General features: G+C 40.7%; 1 protein-coding gene across 1 annotated transcript in view; it reads right to left on the bottom strand.

The window, feature by feature from the left end:
• The window catches only part of LOC149318350 (EF-hand domain-containing protein D1-like), a 44,319-nt gene that overhangs the window by 11,394 nt on the left and 16,929 nt on the right, over positions 1-15,996 (bottom strand). Inside the window, exon 2 of the mRNA XM_089509509.1 lies at positions 2,466-2,613. Within this exon, the coding sequence (XP_089365635.1) occupies positions 2,466-2,613 (148 nt within the window). The remainder of the gene's footprint in view (positions 1-2,465; positions 2,614-15,996) is intronic.

The raw sequence follows: 15,996 nt of genomic DNA, 5'->3' as shown, positions 1-15,996 counted from the left end.
TATGTTCAGCAGTTTCCTTATTCTCTCACACACTACCAAATACAATCAATTCATTTACCTATGGAAAGCACATGTAAACAGGACACTGTCCTATATAATAAGATAATAATGAAAACACTAGGTGAGTCTCTTATGGAAGGAAGTTCCCCAATTGGCATGTTAGCTACCAAATTGCCTACAAGCAAGGGCGCCCAGGCAAGAGCTTCTGATACTGATCTGTTTATACTGTTATACTTGTGTAGTTGGTGGGAATGCTGGGCTAGGGAGATCCAAGTTCTACATCCTCCTGAACACACTGGGTAACCTTATGCCTGTCATTCTTAGCCTGACATATTTCAGAGTAATAGGATAAAGTAGAAAGAAAGAGAGCTATGTATGTTGCCTTGAGCTCATGGGGGGGAAAGCAGCACTTAGAAATCAAGAGGAGCATTTTAAATTGTGGTTATGAATTGGAAGCCAATAAAGCTTACTTAATACTAGTGTAATACGTCAATATCTGTCAGCCATAATCAACTGCTTAGCTGCTATATTCTTCACCAGTTGAGTTTTCCAAGGAGGCTGGTAATCATTGAATCAATTTTAGAAGTTAGTAAAACGTGGACAATAGTGGCCAGGCCCTTTCTTTCTAAGTGATAATGCACTAGTGTAGGAGCCAGTGTGGTGTAGTGCTTACAGGACTATGACCCTGGAAAGCAGGGTTTAAATCCTGGCTCTACCATAAGAACCCACTGAGTGAGTTTGAGCAAGTCACACTCTCTCAGTCTCAGAGGATGACAACGGCAAACTCCCTCTGAACAAACTTGCCAAGAAAACCCTGTGACAGGTTCACCTTACGGTCACCATACGTTAGACACTATTTGAAGGAACACATCAACAATGCACAGAATAGAAAAAGAACACTCCAAAACATCTGCTTTGAAGACTTCTCCTGAGCAAATTAAAAAAACAAACCAAGAGATAGTTGTACACCATTTGCCATTACTTTCACCTTGGTCCTCATTATTAATTCATTTAAAATTATTTTTATGCTGCATTTAAAGATACAACCCCCTCAATATCATACCAGAAGACTACCTAGCTTTTATGTAAACATCTAGCCATGAACATTTATAAGTACAGTGGTACCCCGGGTTACGAAATTAATTCGTTCCGCCGCCGCTTTCGTAACCCGGAAACTTTCGCTAGCCGAATAGCCCATAGGCGCTAATAGCGAAAGCCGCGATTTCGTGTGAAATCGCGCCGAAAAGCACCAAAATTTTTTTTCGTAAGCCGAAAAAAAAACCATAACCCGGAACAGTTTTTTTCTTTGGAATTTTTTCGTATCCCGGGAATTTCGTAAGGCGGTGCTTTCGTATCCCGGGGTACCACTGTACTAAACAGGACATTTAAACAGTCACATCAAGTACAGGTTCTAGCCTGTTTACACAGCTATAGAGATAATTGAGTTTGGTAACAAACCATGCATTGGTAATAATGCATGATTCTAAATCATCTCTGAGCATGGTACTAAAGTACTTTTGAACAGACTCCTTCTCCTGCTATGAAACAACAGAGCAGGCTCAGGTTATCTTAGGCCGGTTACAAACCGGCACTTGGGACGTCCACAGGACGTCCCATTTTAAAAAAGGGGCGTCTCTTCTAGATGCCCCTGGGTCTAATATGGACTCTGTCCATACAATATGGCGCCGGCCGTTCCACACGGCCGGTGCCATCTTTACGTATCGGACGCTGTGTGTCTGAACGTGTCGCGGCGCCTGTGACGTCGCGAATGCGCCCCTGGCGCCTCGTGACGTCACAGAGGCGCCGCAGAAAGAAGCTCCATTTTGGAGCTTCTTTTTTGCTCCGTAAGGGAGCCGCGCGGTGTGGCTGCGACGGCTCCCTTACGGAGCAAACCGCAGCGGCGGCAGACCGCCTCAAAGCGGCGGTCTATAACCCACCTTAGTCCGCAGTATAATCATACAAGGGAAATCTAGGATGAAAATTATGTTTAAAAGTGGATATAACTTCAGACTTTCAAGTCCTAATGGGATGCTTATGAACATATGAATAGGACGTGTGGAAAAGGCATCTGCTTTCTCCAGGATTTCTCTCTTTCCTAAAACTATGCCACAGTACCTAAACTAAAGTTGTGTACTTCGGACAACGTTCACTAAACCCCCTTAGCTGACACTCAGCATTAACAGTGGGGCAGGGCTGCCGGACAGAACTTTGAGGGATCATATCATCCTGTATTAAAAGCACCTTCCTGTAAGAATATAAATGTATTGCTAAAATCCCATTTTTCATATTTCATTCATACCTTGAGCTATTTCACAAGCTGAAGTTTTTTGTACAGGTAAAACAAAAATACTTAAGAGTGCATGTGTTTAAAAAACGTAGTCAGACACGCACAGAGAATGGACAAAATAGATGGGTTAGCAAAGTTCCACATTTGATTCTGCATTTTATTTTCTGCTGATGTTTACCTCACGAAAGCTCAGTTTGCCATCAAAGTCCTCATCCACTTCCTTGATCATGTTCTTTAGACCCAGATGAGTCTGAGGTGCACCAAGCTTCTCCATCATCAGCTTCAATTCCATAAGGTCAATGTACCCATCTTTCCCTGAGTCATACCTAAGAGGAAGAAAATAATAAAGATGTCAGAGGGCTCTGTTGACTGGCTTTTAGTTTATGGGATGATTCATTGGTCCTTAACATCATAGTTCAAGCTATGCTCAACACTTTAAACTATATTGTCATATGGGATGACAATTCCCAGTTTTGGGAAAGGGGCGGAAATAAATAAATAAATACTACAACAATTCCTTGAAGGGATGTCAATATTGAGGAGGGAGCAAGCTTGTTTTCTGCTGCTTCAGAGACTAGGAGCTGGAGCAATGGATGCAAGCTACAGGAAAAGAGATTCCACCTTAACATTAGGAGGAACTTCCTGACAGTAAGGGCTGTTCGACAGTGGAACAAACTCCCTCAGAGTGTAGTGGAGTATCCTTCCTTAGAGGTCTTCAAACAGAGGCTAGATGGCCATCTGTCGGGGATGCTTTGATTTCCTGCATGGCAGGGGTTGGACTGGATGGCCCTTGCGGTCTCGTCCAACTCTACGATGCTATGATTCTTTATCTCACAAACACTTTCAATACTACCAGAAGAAAGTTGCTTCAGTACATTGCATAATATGAGCAAACCTGAAGCTAGAACCATGGAGCAAAAAGTAAATGGTTAAGTGGATAGGTTCAACAGATTTGAGACAACATGTAAACTACAGTAAACATTCTGCTTCACATAGAAAATAAAGTTCATTCACTTCTGCTCATTGATAAGTAAACCATACCTCTCTTTCCCTATATTGTACTATCCCTTTGAAATGGGGAATAAAACTGGCTTTGGACAGCATTTATATCCTTTACATAGCACAAAGGTTCTCTTGGGACTATTCTGACCAATTGTAATGCTTCTTCAAACATCAAGGAAGAACCACTCTGAATAAAGGACACAATACAGAGCATTTGAGAAAGCAATGGGAAGATTTCTTGAGTGGTATTTGCTACAGAAAACATACTATTAGAGAAATATATTGTGGTTGTTATCATTTGTTTTCATGTTGTATATGCACTGAGAAAGACTCATAGCTGCCTCAAGTCATGAGGTGAATAAAGAAACACATTCATCACACTCCCAAGATGTGAGAAGAGCAGTAGCCTTTTACATCAATTATCCTAGGTAATTTAGGAAGTCTCAGAGGCTATTGTTTGCCCTAGGACTAGGAGGAAATGCTATCAGGCCTCTTCTCAAAACATTTCAAAATGGGTTAAAAGCAATTCAGGCATACTTCAGGCAAACAAAGCCTCTGACAAACAGTTCCTTTTTACAGAGTGCTTTTATGTGCCCATTTCCTCCTTATCCTCCATCTAAATGGGAGATTTTTTTAGCAGCATTGGCATTGGGAAGATGGTAAAGGAAGGCTGGAGAAACACATTTAGGATCAGGTTGCAGCAACATGTCTGCAGTAAAGAATTAAATAAATCTTAAACTGGGAAATAGTGTGATTTTATTCTAGCTGATCCTACTGTCTACAGCAAAAAAAACTAAAAAGGAACTGTCTCCAAGATTTCTTACTGAGTATGTGTGAACTGCAAAAAAGCAAAGAAAAGGAGAACAAGATTAACCTGTTTCAACTCATTAAGAACGAAGATCTGTATGTCTGGCCACCAAAATGAAAATCATAAGAAAAGTTGCTAAAACAAAAAGTCATCCCTGGGTGCATTTCGGAAGAAGCCTTCAAGTGGTCTTTACAAGGTTCAAAATGTTTCTGTTTACTTATGCAAGGTTTAGCTGACCTGGTTGTTTCATATTTGAAAGACTTGAATAAAAAGGTTGCTGAAACATGCTGAACTGCTTGCCCTGTTTTTGAAGTAGGAACATAACCCTATTCTTTCCATGTTATTTCTACCTCCAATACCATATTTTCTGTTAAAGAAGTGATGCTCACAAACACATCTGCTTTGTTAACCAAGGGTACCTGTATTATTCTCATCCACTAGATGGCTAAGAAGCCTTTGCCCACACAAGTTTGGAGTCGTTTTACCAGAGCAGATTCAGCTGCATGTGCATTTCTGATGGAAGTCTCTTTGCAAGGAGTGTGTTATTCAAGTAGCCATCTGTAAAGTCACACAAGCTTCCACCCCACCATCATTCTTCTCCTTACTGTTTGATTCCACTACAGTGGACATAAATCGAGAAAATCTAAGCAGGAACCATCCATAGCACAGGCAGAATAGAGGGTAAGGTTACTACCAAAACTCCAGAAGTTTCAGACGACAGGCTGCACAGACGCAGAACGACCCATATATTGAGTTCACAGATGACTTAAAGCACCACAGTTATAGGTAAGCCATCTGTTCTTACTACATATGCAATCAAGAAGAAACAAATAGTACAAATGGTGAAAAATTTATCAGACTTATTTATGCCAAAGATGTCTAAAACTTCTTTTTTTAAAAAAAAAGAGCTAAGAAGAAGACATTTGTTTTTGAAGAGCCTATCTTAAAATCTTTGGTTGACTTGCAATTAAAAAATGATAACGAAGAACCATGTTCATCACTCATCATTCTTATACACACACACACACCCAAACTAGTTGGCAGCAGGAATCTAAAACTAGATTGTTTAGTTCCAGTTATAACAAAAGAGCACTTCACCTATCTATGATTCCTTCTCAATAGAAAAAAAAATTGAATGCTTGCTAAGTTTTCTGTTCCCCTCGAATGCTTAACACTCCTTTGTCACCCTCCCCAACTTCCTGTTACTTACTTTAAAAAAATTAATCCATAAAGACAAAAACCATTTTTCTAGATAAAGAATGATGTGGAATAAAGCAGAGCCAAACGGGAGTAATTAGGAATGGCAGAGGATGTATCTGTAGATAAACTGGGGGGAGGGGGTCTAGGGACAGAGACCCATCAGACACAAATGAAGTTATGTGACCAGCTGAAAGGAAGAAGGATAAAAAGCATATTTGTTGTGGAATACAAGTACTCTTATTGGTCTTTCATCTACTTGCTACAGCAGTACATTTTAGGATAATGAAAGGGTCACACTTTTTAAATTGCAACCTTCAGATCAGTGTTGCTACTCTCTCAGTCCTAGATAGGAGAGTTTTCTGAAAAGACTTTTACCATGAAACTTGAAGTATTGACAGAGCCCTTTTCCCAAGGTGCCCAATTTGGGCCATATGAGTTCGTCACTCGCTAAAGCAGAGATCTTGGAACAGATTTTCTCATGGCACATTTCCTCATAGTAATTTCATTGAAAATAGGTTTTCTTCCCAAGATCCCATTAGGTTATCCTGAATACTATGTTGAGACAGGATCCCTGAAAGATATCCAATCTTCTGAAAATAACTCTCTACAAGCAATACTCTCAATTTCTTTTACCTGCTTCCCAATCTTGTCCTTGTGTGAGTGCTGCGAAATTAGTTCTGTCTTCCAACCAAACTGTGATCAAAAGTCTGCCACCTAAATACTAGTTGTAAATTTGCTGGAACACATACAGTGCAACAACCAGAGATAAGGACATGAACATGTACAGTGGGCTTTTGGTATCCACTGGGGTTTTGTTCCAGGATCCTGCACGGATACCAAAATCCAAGGTTGCTCAAGTTCCATTACAGGAAAATATAGAGGGGTAGTAAAATTGTCTCCCTTATATAAAATAGCTAAATCGAGGTTTTATTTTTCAATTTTTTTTCGGGTGTGTGTGTGTTATTTTCAAGCCATGGTGTTGAATCTGTGAATACAGAGGGCATGTATATAAGCTCTGTTCACCAACATCTTCAAACACCCCCTTTGTGCAGCCAGGGACGCAGCCAGGATTTTAGGAAGGGGGGGGGGGGGTCCAGACTAAGTGCCACCATTATAATGGGGCTTGGGTGCGGGGGTGCAGCAGCACACATCATTCATTTTTTCTAATGGAAGGGGGGGTCTGGACCCCAAGATCCCCCCCTGGCTACATCCCTGGTGCAGCCTTTTCCTTGATGAACCACAGGAAAGAACTGTGACCAGTTTTTGCCTTTCTACTGTCTTCCATATGGGCCTCTTCAAGCTCTCTGCTGCCACATCTACTAACCAAAATCCTCTAGAGGTTTTGGTAAATACAGAACATGATCTGGAGTCTTTGTGACGCCAGTGGTTTTCCACCAGCTCTCCCAAGGTGACAGAATTGGGCAGGTGTGCAAGGCATAAGGCTCTTAGCTGATTTGGCACACATATACCATCTCAATTGTATTCCACCTTACTTTTTTTCTAGCATGAATTTTCACAGGGACATTTTTCATCAATAGTGAAAAATCAAATTTGTAGGAATATGAGTTAGTAGGATAAATCTACTAAGACTCACTAATGCCAAGGTTAAATGTTCTCAAAACTGTGTACTTATACATGTCCCACCCATTGAAACAAGACATGTAAAATAAGGACATCGCCACAATCAGGAACTGATGCTCACAACAGAGAAAAATAAAATTTAAGTACTTTTTTTCCTTAACATAATGCCCCTATGCTGATGAGGGAATTTAAGTAAGACAACGCCTGTGTTCAAGGGCAGGCTGTAGCAGAGAACTAGGTTATTATAAAACAAGGAAACCTAATTTTCTCTCTCCAAGCCAAAATTATTTGTACAAAGGATAATAAGGTAATGTCTAAAGAGCTGTCACTGGGAAAGGGGAAAAGAGGTCCTTGGAGTGCTGCATGAACTGCAAATCTGCTTTTCAAGAGGAATAGCAACTCCACAGGGGTTAACATACTGTACTCGATCCACAGCCATCGAAGCAAGCCTCACGTATCCGTCATTCCAGGACAGAGGCAATACAAAGCCAGGATTGTGAGAAACTGGGTCTTGCCAGCAGTGGGCTGAAATGGCAAAGCCATGCCCTATCCCAGCAGCACAATAGATGTTCAGTGTGTGCTACTGCCAGCCTTCAAAACGCAGCTTCCCAAAGTTGTGCTGCCTCAAAAAGCAAAGAGGCCATGGAATACTCAATCTGTCCTCAATTCAGCAAGAGCCAGGCAGCAGATGAAACAGTTCAGCAATACAGAAGGGAATTAGAAGGAGATAATGTTTCTTCTCCTGAGATGCAGCATTTCCAAAAAAGAAAAGAAATGCAGTCAGTGGGTGTGGAACAAGAAAGACAAACTTGTTTTTCCAGACCAGAAAGCTTAATACAAATTCCAGCAGAGACTGAAAGTTGCATCATATAGCTGGACTGCAGCATTCCCCACAAACTGGAGTTGTTGTTCTAAAGGCCTGTGCTCACTCAGCCATTCTACAGGATCAGCACAGTGTTTCATCAAATGCACTGGCTCCTGGTCCATTGGCAGGCTTAATTCAAAGTCCTGGTTTTGAGCTTGAAAGCTTTTATGGCTTGGGAACAGGGTACCTAAAAATGACTATTTCTTTACCTAAGGCCCTTCTCCAGGTACCATCACCGTCTGAAATGTGATGGGTGGTTACTGGAGAAAGGACCTGTGTGTCTTGATTTTTTTTTATTCACCTAGGCCTTTTGATACAATACAATCTGTTTTATCTGTACTTGTGATATTATGCTGCTTTTTATACTATGCTTTAAGAATGTAACTTATAGAAAATAAACTGCATTTTGGTTTTCTTATACAGTTTTTATAAGATGCCTGGGAAACCTTTTTGAAGAGTGGCAAAGAAACAATGGGACATGGTGGCTTAGTGGTTAAGACACCAATTTGGACGATCTTAAGGTTGGCAGTTCGAAAGCATACAAATACAAGTAGATAAATAGGCATCACTTTGGTGGGAAGGTAACAGTGTTCAGACATTCACATCAAGAGGAAACATTTACCTTTAAAGAAACCATAATGTTAAACACACTGCACCATACTTTAAATTTTCAATAGGTATATGAGTCAGCATGGTATGGTTGTTTGACTATTGGACTATGACTCTGAAGACCAGGTTCTGATTCCCAGTTTGGCCCTAAAACCCACTGGGTGACCTTGGACATGTCACATGTTCTCAGCCTCAGGGAAAGGCCATGGGAAATCTCCTCTGAACATATCTTGCTAGGAAATGCCTGTGATAGGGTCACCATACGTCTAAAATGACTTGAAGGCACACAATAATAACAACAACAACATATGACTGCAACCATACAAAGGAGCCAGTGCCTCTAAATTCCAGTCATCTGCTATGTTGGAATAAGTACAACAGTATCATGATATGCATAATATTTGTGCCACTTTTGTTGGGTTTAGTATTAAAAAGTATCACAGATTCATAAGTGACAATTAGTTCTTAACCTATGTGCCTTTGTGGGTGACTTCTTTGGAAGGATCTGACTAAATCTGTTTATGGGGAAAGATCCAGAATTAAGAGGAAAAAAGCACTATTGTCAATACGATATGTAAGACACATGATCCCTCAAACAATTTACTATAAGTGATGAGATCTGAAAGCCAAAAGGAAAGCATCTCTCCAATACTAATACCATATGCCCATCCTCTGATTTACAGATCCATACAAAGAAACAGGTTGAGTCTCCCTCATCCAGAATTCCAAAATCCAAAATACTCCAACCCCCCCCCCCCCCAAAAAAAAAATTAACAGGTGGCTGAAGTAGAATCATAGAATCTCAGAGCTGGAAGGGACAACAAGCTAATTACACCGTTGCTTTCTAATGATTCAAGTGTACACAAACATTGTTTCATGCACAATAATATTAAACATATTGTGCATAAAATTACCTTCAGGCTATATGTATAAGGTGTATATCAAACATAAAAGAATTTTGTTTAGACATGGGTCCCATCTCCAAGATATCCCATTATGCATGTCTATGCAAATACAGGTATTCCAAAATCCCAAACACTTCTGGTCCCAAGCATTTTGGATAAGGGAAATTCAACCTGTATTAGTCAACAGATAGCAAAATACAGTGCGCCCTTACTTTATGCGGGGATCTCTTTCGGACTCTCCCGCATAAAGTAAATTCTGCCTATGCTTGAGCCTCGTTTAAATGAATGGGGTTTGTGCACATGGTGGTTGCGGTGGCATGCGCACGCGCCATGGGCGCACACCCCATTGTTCCCTATGGGACACCCCCCCTTCTCCCTGCGTATGACGCAAGCGCACTGTATTACATTATGAGAAAATATAGTGTTTGGCCTAGCTCATCAGGCTACTAATGGTGTTGACTGAAAAAAGTCAAGCGATTTGGCTGAATATCTGCATAAAGGTTCCAGAAATGGGTGAACAGAAACTAGTTCTCTGAAGATGTCAGCCACAGATGCTGGCCGTCAGGAATCAACTCTTCTAGAAAATGGCCACATAGCCCGAAAAACCCACAAAAAACTAGTTCAAGTTGCCAAACTGTTTTTTTTTCCAGGTGTCCTTCCCTTCCTTTGGAAAGGAGATGAGAGCACTGAAAGGAAGGTGCTATTGATATTTACATTGAATGAGAGCCCCACAAAGAAACCCAGCTTACTTTATAAAGAGCCCCAAGATGCTTCTTCTAATGCAGTGGTTCCCAACCTGTGGGTCGGGACCCCTTTGGGGGTCGAATGACCCTTTCATGGGGGTTGCTAAGTCCATTGGAAAACACCTATTTAATTACAGTTATGAAGTAGCAACGAAAATAATGTCATGGTTCTGGGTCACCACAACATGAGGAACTATATTAAAGGGTCGCAGCATTAGGAAGGTTGGGAACCAATGTTCTAATGGTTGTGTAAGATCTCTCAATAAGGGCATTAAACAGAGAATTGTAAAAGATTAAATACCTGTGATGAAATACTCTACAACTACAACAGCAGGATCTTTTTTTCCCTGAAATGACAATTAATTTCAATTTTAGGCATTCTGTGTTGTCAGCATTCTGTGCTGTAAAAATAATCCAATTTGAGACAACTTTAACTGTCCTGGCTTAATGCTACAGAATTCTGGGAATTGTAATTTTGTGAGACATTTAGCCTTCTCTGTCAGCTAGGCCAGTTAAAGCACTCTCAAACTGTTTTTTGTTTTAGACATTAGTTTTATATGTGGCTTTTTGAACTGTAAGAACAAGTTAATAATAATAATCATCATCATCATCATCTTTATTTATGCCCCGCTTCTCTGTCAAATGATAATCGAGGCAGGTTATAATTAAAAAACCATACAAAACCCAACATCCCAGCAATTCCCTTCCTCCCCTAAAACATCGATTAAACAAATTAACAATTAAAATCATCCATTAAAATAAATAAGAACATGCAGATAGAGCTACGGCGCAATCAGTGAAGTGATAGATTCAGTTGATGACCGGGTTTGCTATTCAGAAAAGGCCTGCCGAAAGAGATCTGTCTTGACAGCCTTTTTATGACGGATCTCCTCTAGCAGGCCTTTCCATATTATGGGAGCGGTTGAAGAAAAGGTCCTCTGGGTGGTTGAATCAACCTGTAATAGATTCCTCCTAGAGGACCTGAGTGAGTGGGGCAGATTGTACGGAAGGAGGCAGTCCCGTAGATAGGTTGGACCCAAGCCATGTAGGGCTTTAAAGGTCATAACCAACACCTTGTACTGCGTCTGGAAACCAATGGGAAGCCAGTGGAGCAATTTTAAAATAGGTACTATATGGTCACTTCTGGTTTTTCCAGTGACCAGCCTGGCTGCCATATTCTGAACTAACTGAAGTTTCCGTACTAGGCACAAGGCGCATTGCAGAAGTTGAATCGTGAGGTTACCAGTGCATGTACCACAATTTCCAGGTCCCTTGGTTCCATGAAAGGACGCAGCTAGCTTATCAGCCAAATCACAAGCACTTCTGACCATCACGTTTACCTGATTTGTCATCTGGAGCGATGAGTCTAGTAGCACTCCCAGACTGCAGTCACAGTTCTTTAAGGGGAGTGTGACCTCATCTAGGACTGGTAAATGTATCACAAAACCTGGATAGGGGCCTTTACTGTGAGTACCTCCATTCTGTCTGGATTCAGTTTTAGTTACTCATTTGGCTCAGTTCTCCAAGTAATCCAAACTACTTCATGAATTGATTAGTACAACAAAAAGGTTAAGAATTTAAAATTCTCACTTAGTACAAATGAAGACTTACAAAAACTGTAAGGTAACAATGATTTAACAAAACACAACTAAATTCCAAATTATTATAATCAATTATTCATGTCTCCAATGTTAAACATTTAAATGTCCATTAATAATATTGACTCAACTGTCGTTCTCAGGTTTTATGTTAAGTAACAGTCTCAAATTCAATATGATATTAAACAATAAATACATAAATAGCCCTCCAGTGCAGGTTGCTAAAGCATATAGAGAGGGCAACAGCATGCAGGACAATGGGGAGAGAGATTTCCCTCTTGATTCTGTTGAAAGCTGTAGCAGGATACAGGAAAAATACATAACTGGATCTTGTCCACTGCAGCTATAAAAGGCAGGTCATGCTTTAAGATGTGATTATGATAACGATCAGAGCAAAGAAGGCCAGGTGTTGTCCTAAGAGTACATGTCCAGACTTCTATAGGATTAGGGAGAAAGGTGACAGTCCCTGGCATTTGCTCTCAGGTGATGTTAATGCAAATATCTATGCATTTACTGAATATACAAAGAAGGATTGGGTTCCCAATTCTATGAACACATAGTTATGTACGGTACAGTATTTTGCTGAAGGCACAGAGGCCAAGTATCAAGTTCCACTTCACAAACTATGAGTCTAGTAAATGTGATGGTTGAGGAAGATACTTTAATAATCCTAAAATGACAGTGCAGAAGAAAGCCACCAACACAAGGATAGTCTTGGCATCAAAATATATGACTGCAGTCAATGCACTATTTTGAATCAGCCAACTGATTACATCACAGAAATACTAGAATCTAGCACAATAACACTCCACTCAAAAGAGATGCCAAATAGAGACCCTGTGGATACGTACATATGTGGTTACAACTCTACACAGTGAGCTGCTCCTCAGTTCCAATGACTGCACAAAACTAGTATGCCACATAAAGACAGTTGCAACATTGAAATCAGTTTTAGCCATTTTTTGTGGAAAGTTTCATGTGATATGTCACAGACAGCATTAGTATTTTACATTGAATGGAACAACAGACCAAGATCATGGGTTACAGACATCCCCACCTTTAGCAACAAGACTCAATGGGTGACCAAACCAGACAAACATTCCCCACAGGATTATGAAGATAAAATGTGAGGAGAGAATGTATACTGTCTTCCATTACTTGGAAGAAAGATGGCATAAAACCATAGAAAACAATTATAAATCACACTTGTCAAGAACAGAACCTTTATCTTAAAGTAGGCTTTAAGACTCATTCCTCCTACACACCCTCCTAAAGAATTCCCCAGCGTATGGTTTCTAAGTATCAGCAGACATCTGTTCCAGAAGGAGGCATTTGTTTTAGAAATTCCTATTGGTTACTGACTGCTGTTGATGTAAGTAACAAAGGCAATGTTGTACAGTAGATCTAAGCGAGATGCTAATTTTAAACAACAGTTAGGTCTGGGTTAATGTCTGTGCTCTCTTGTAATTTTCCGTCAAACACCAGCCTCTCATATTTCATCTAATACAACCTATCCTTGTTGCCTTGTCAACTGAACCAGGGGCACTGGATATGGGGGGCTGCTGAAGCACAGCGCTCTGTCCCTCATTCACATGCCTGCCTGATAAATGTCCATACTAGCCATGAAGAAAGCAGGGTTACTTCCACTGTGAGCATGGCTGACTTGGATGGTGACTAGACTGGCAAAACACAGTGTTGTGTCCCTGCTTTGCCAATCCAACTGGCTATTTGTACAAATACCATCCAAACTAGCTCCTGCTCCAGTTGCTTCTTCATTTATCTAGAGAAGATAATGAAGCTAGAGTTGGCTCAGCCAGTGCTTTCTTGTATAATAGCAGGCCTGCAAATGAAAAGGAAGAGAAAGCATCCAATCTGTTTTAGAAAGAAGGAAGGAAGGAAGGAAAGCAGCAGCAGTAGCAGAAGAAGAAAAAGCTGGAGAAAATGACCAGAAGAGTATGAGAGGAAGAGATGGGGGGTGGCCACTAATTTGGAATTATTTTGCTAAATTATTGATTGTTAAATAGAACAGAAAAAACAAAGGAAGAAAAGAAAGTGACAGTGGTGTCACTTCTGGAGACTGAGTAGCAAGGCTGAATTTGATACTGTCAAATTCTGGGCAGGAAGGAACACCTAATGTGGCAGGAAAGAAAATACATTCCAGTGTTTGGTGTAACTAGACTACCTGCTGGGCTATATTTAAATATGTAAATGGAATGTGGGCGGATGTAGGTACACTGCTTTAGACTCACTCACTGCTGGCATTAGGCCCCTGAAAGGATAGGTACTATGGAATGGAGCCTTCTGGTTCAAAGAGGTTCCCCATACAAACTAGAAGATACAGAATCCCTCCCTCCCCTCGTTCTTCATTCTCTATTTTCAAGACAACATATTTTCTAAAATCTTGAGTGCCCTTTAATTATAGACAAATGCATCATATGTAAAAATAATTTAAAACCACTATGGGGTGTGGTGATAGCAATACAGTGTATATTGGCATCTTCTAAAATATGGACTAAGGCATTCATTAACAAGGTGCTGCTTCAAGTATCTCAAACAGTTTAGGTCTTTGAATGTCATTACCCATGAATTCAAACTTGATGTGTATTGATAGCCAGTACCATTTCTCTAAGCTTCAAAGCCAGTGCTATACAGTTTATGTACAGTGTTTCAGTCAGCAGGTTAGCCACTGCACTGATCCCTAGTTGCTGCTTCTGAATAGCCTTCAAGGACAGCCCCATATAGAGTGCAACTGTAGTAGTCTAATCTAGATAGTGTGAGTGCATGGACTACTGTGACTAAGTTACTCCACATATCCAGCACCTGGAAAGGCCATGATTGGTCAACCAGCCAAGTTGGCCCCAAATACTCTGAGTCATGGAGGCCTCCAGTGGCAAAAATGGATCTAAGAGCACTCCCATGCTACACATCTCCTTCCTTAGCAATATTGCAACCCCATTCAAGGCAGGTAGCTTACCCAGTTCCCAAACTAGAGAACCACCACTATACAGAGCCTCCGTCTTATCAGGATTCAGTTTCAGTTTACTGGTCCGCTTCCAGCCCATTACAGCATCCAGGCACTGATCCAGCACCTGTATAGCCTCAACTGTCTTGGACAAGGAGCAGTTAAGCTATCATCAGCATATTGATGGCATCCAGCCGCAAAACTCTTGATGACCCCCACCCTCACTAGTGATGTCATATAGATATTGTACAGCACATGAGAAAAGAATGAATCCTTGGGCACTCCATAGTTCAATGGCTATAAAGCTAAACATAATCCTCCCAATGCCACTCTCTGGAATTGACCCTATAAAGAGGATTGGAACCACTGAACATAATGCCGCCCCCTGGCACTCCCATCTGGCAGAGCCAGTCAAGTAGGATATCTGTGGTATCAAAAGCCACAGAAAAATGCAAAGAGATCAACAAGGTTGTTGTTTTTCATGGGTCCAACTAGCTAGTTTCCTCAAAGTTGCCCAGCCACTACATGCTCAAGTATGTAATAGGGTAGTAGTTCTCACATACCTCTTGATCTATAAAAGTCCCCTTCAGCAGAGGGTACACTATAGCCTCCTTCTCTTCCTGGTACAGCAAGGGATTAAATGTCCCTGGACCCACACAATCAACCCTGCTCTATTATATCTTAAAGGCTTAGCCAAACTGTCCACTTCATCAAGCTGTGTTATTTTTAGAACATGTGGTGCTTCAGTTGTTGCTGGCCTACAACACTAATGCCTCTGTCCCAAACTATTGGCCATATTTTCTGGAGATGATGGGAGCAGAAAATCCAGCACCATCTTCGAAGATAGAACCAAAGATCTGAGTGATTAACATCTGGGAAAATAAGTTCCTCCCAGAACAGTGTCCTGAAACTCTAACTTTAGGAACAGTGCCTCCCAAATTCTAATTCTGGGAAATACACAGAACATAACTGAGTCATGGGCCATTGTATCTATTTCAAAGGGATTAATAGCCACCAAGATAAAGACATTTCAAAGAATGAGGAACGAGAGAAACCAACTCATATTCTCTGAATGGACTATTAAATAATTTTATAATGTAGCTATCGCAAACTAAACTCTAGTCCTATTTTTTAAAAGGTACAAATTGCAAAAAGCATATTTGACAACATTTCATCCAAATACTAAATGCTCTACTGCAGTGTTTGTTGTAGTTTGAGCAGTCTGTAACACTTTGTACAAGTAAGACTAACACATGTTATGGTTCTAGAGCTTCTCCACAGTGGGGCCTTTGCCTATTTTTCAGTACTTGCAAAACATCTGGAAGTGTTTCAAGGTCCAGCTACAACTTCCTTCTCTCCAACAGGCTGACAGGAGAGGGTGACTGATTACAGCATCATACCATTGCTCCCTTCCTGGCATGCAATAGTGCTGAAAA

This window comes from Sceloporus occidentalis, unplaced genomic scaffold (genome assembly GCF_023333645.1).
Source record: "Sceloporus occidentalis isolate IW3139 unplaced genomic scaffold, rSceOcc1.0.p SCAF_2, whole genome shotgun sequence".
NCBI lineage: Eukaryota > Metazoa > Chordata > Lepidosauria > Squamata > Phrynosomatidae > Sceloporus > Sceloporus occidentalis.
This window is presented reverse-complemented; position numbering and strand designations above follow the sequence as displayed.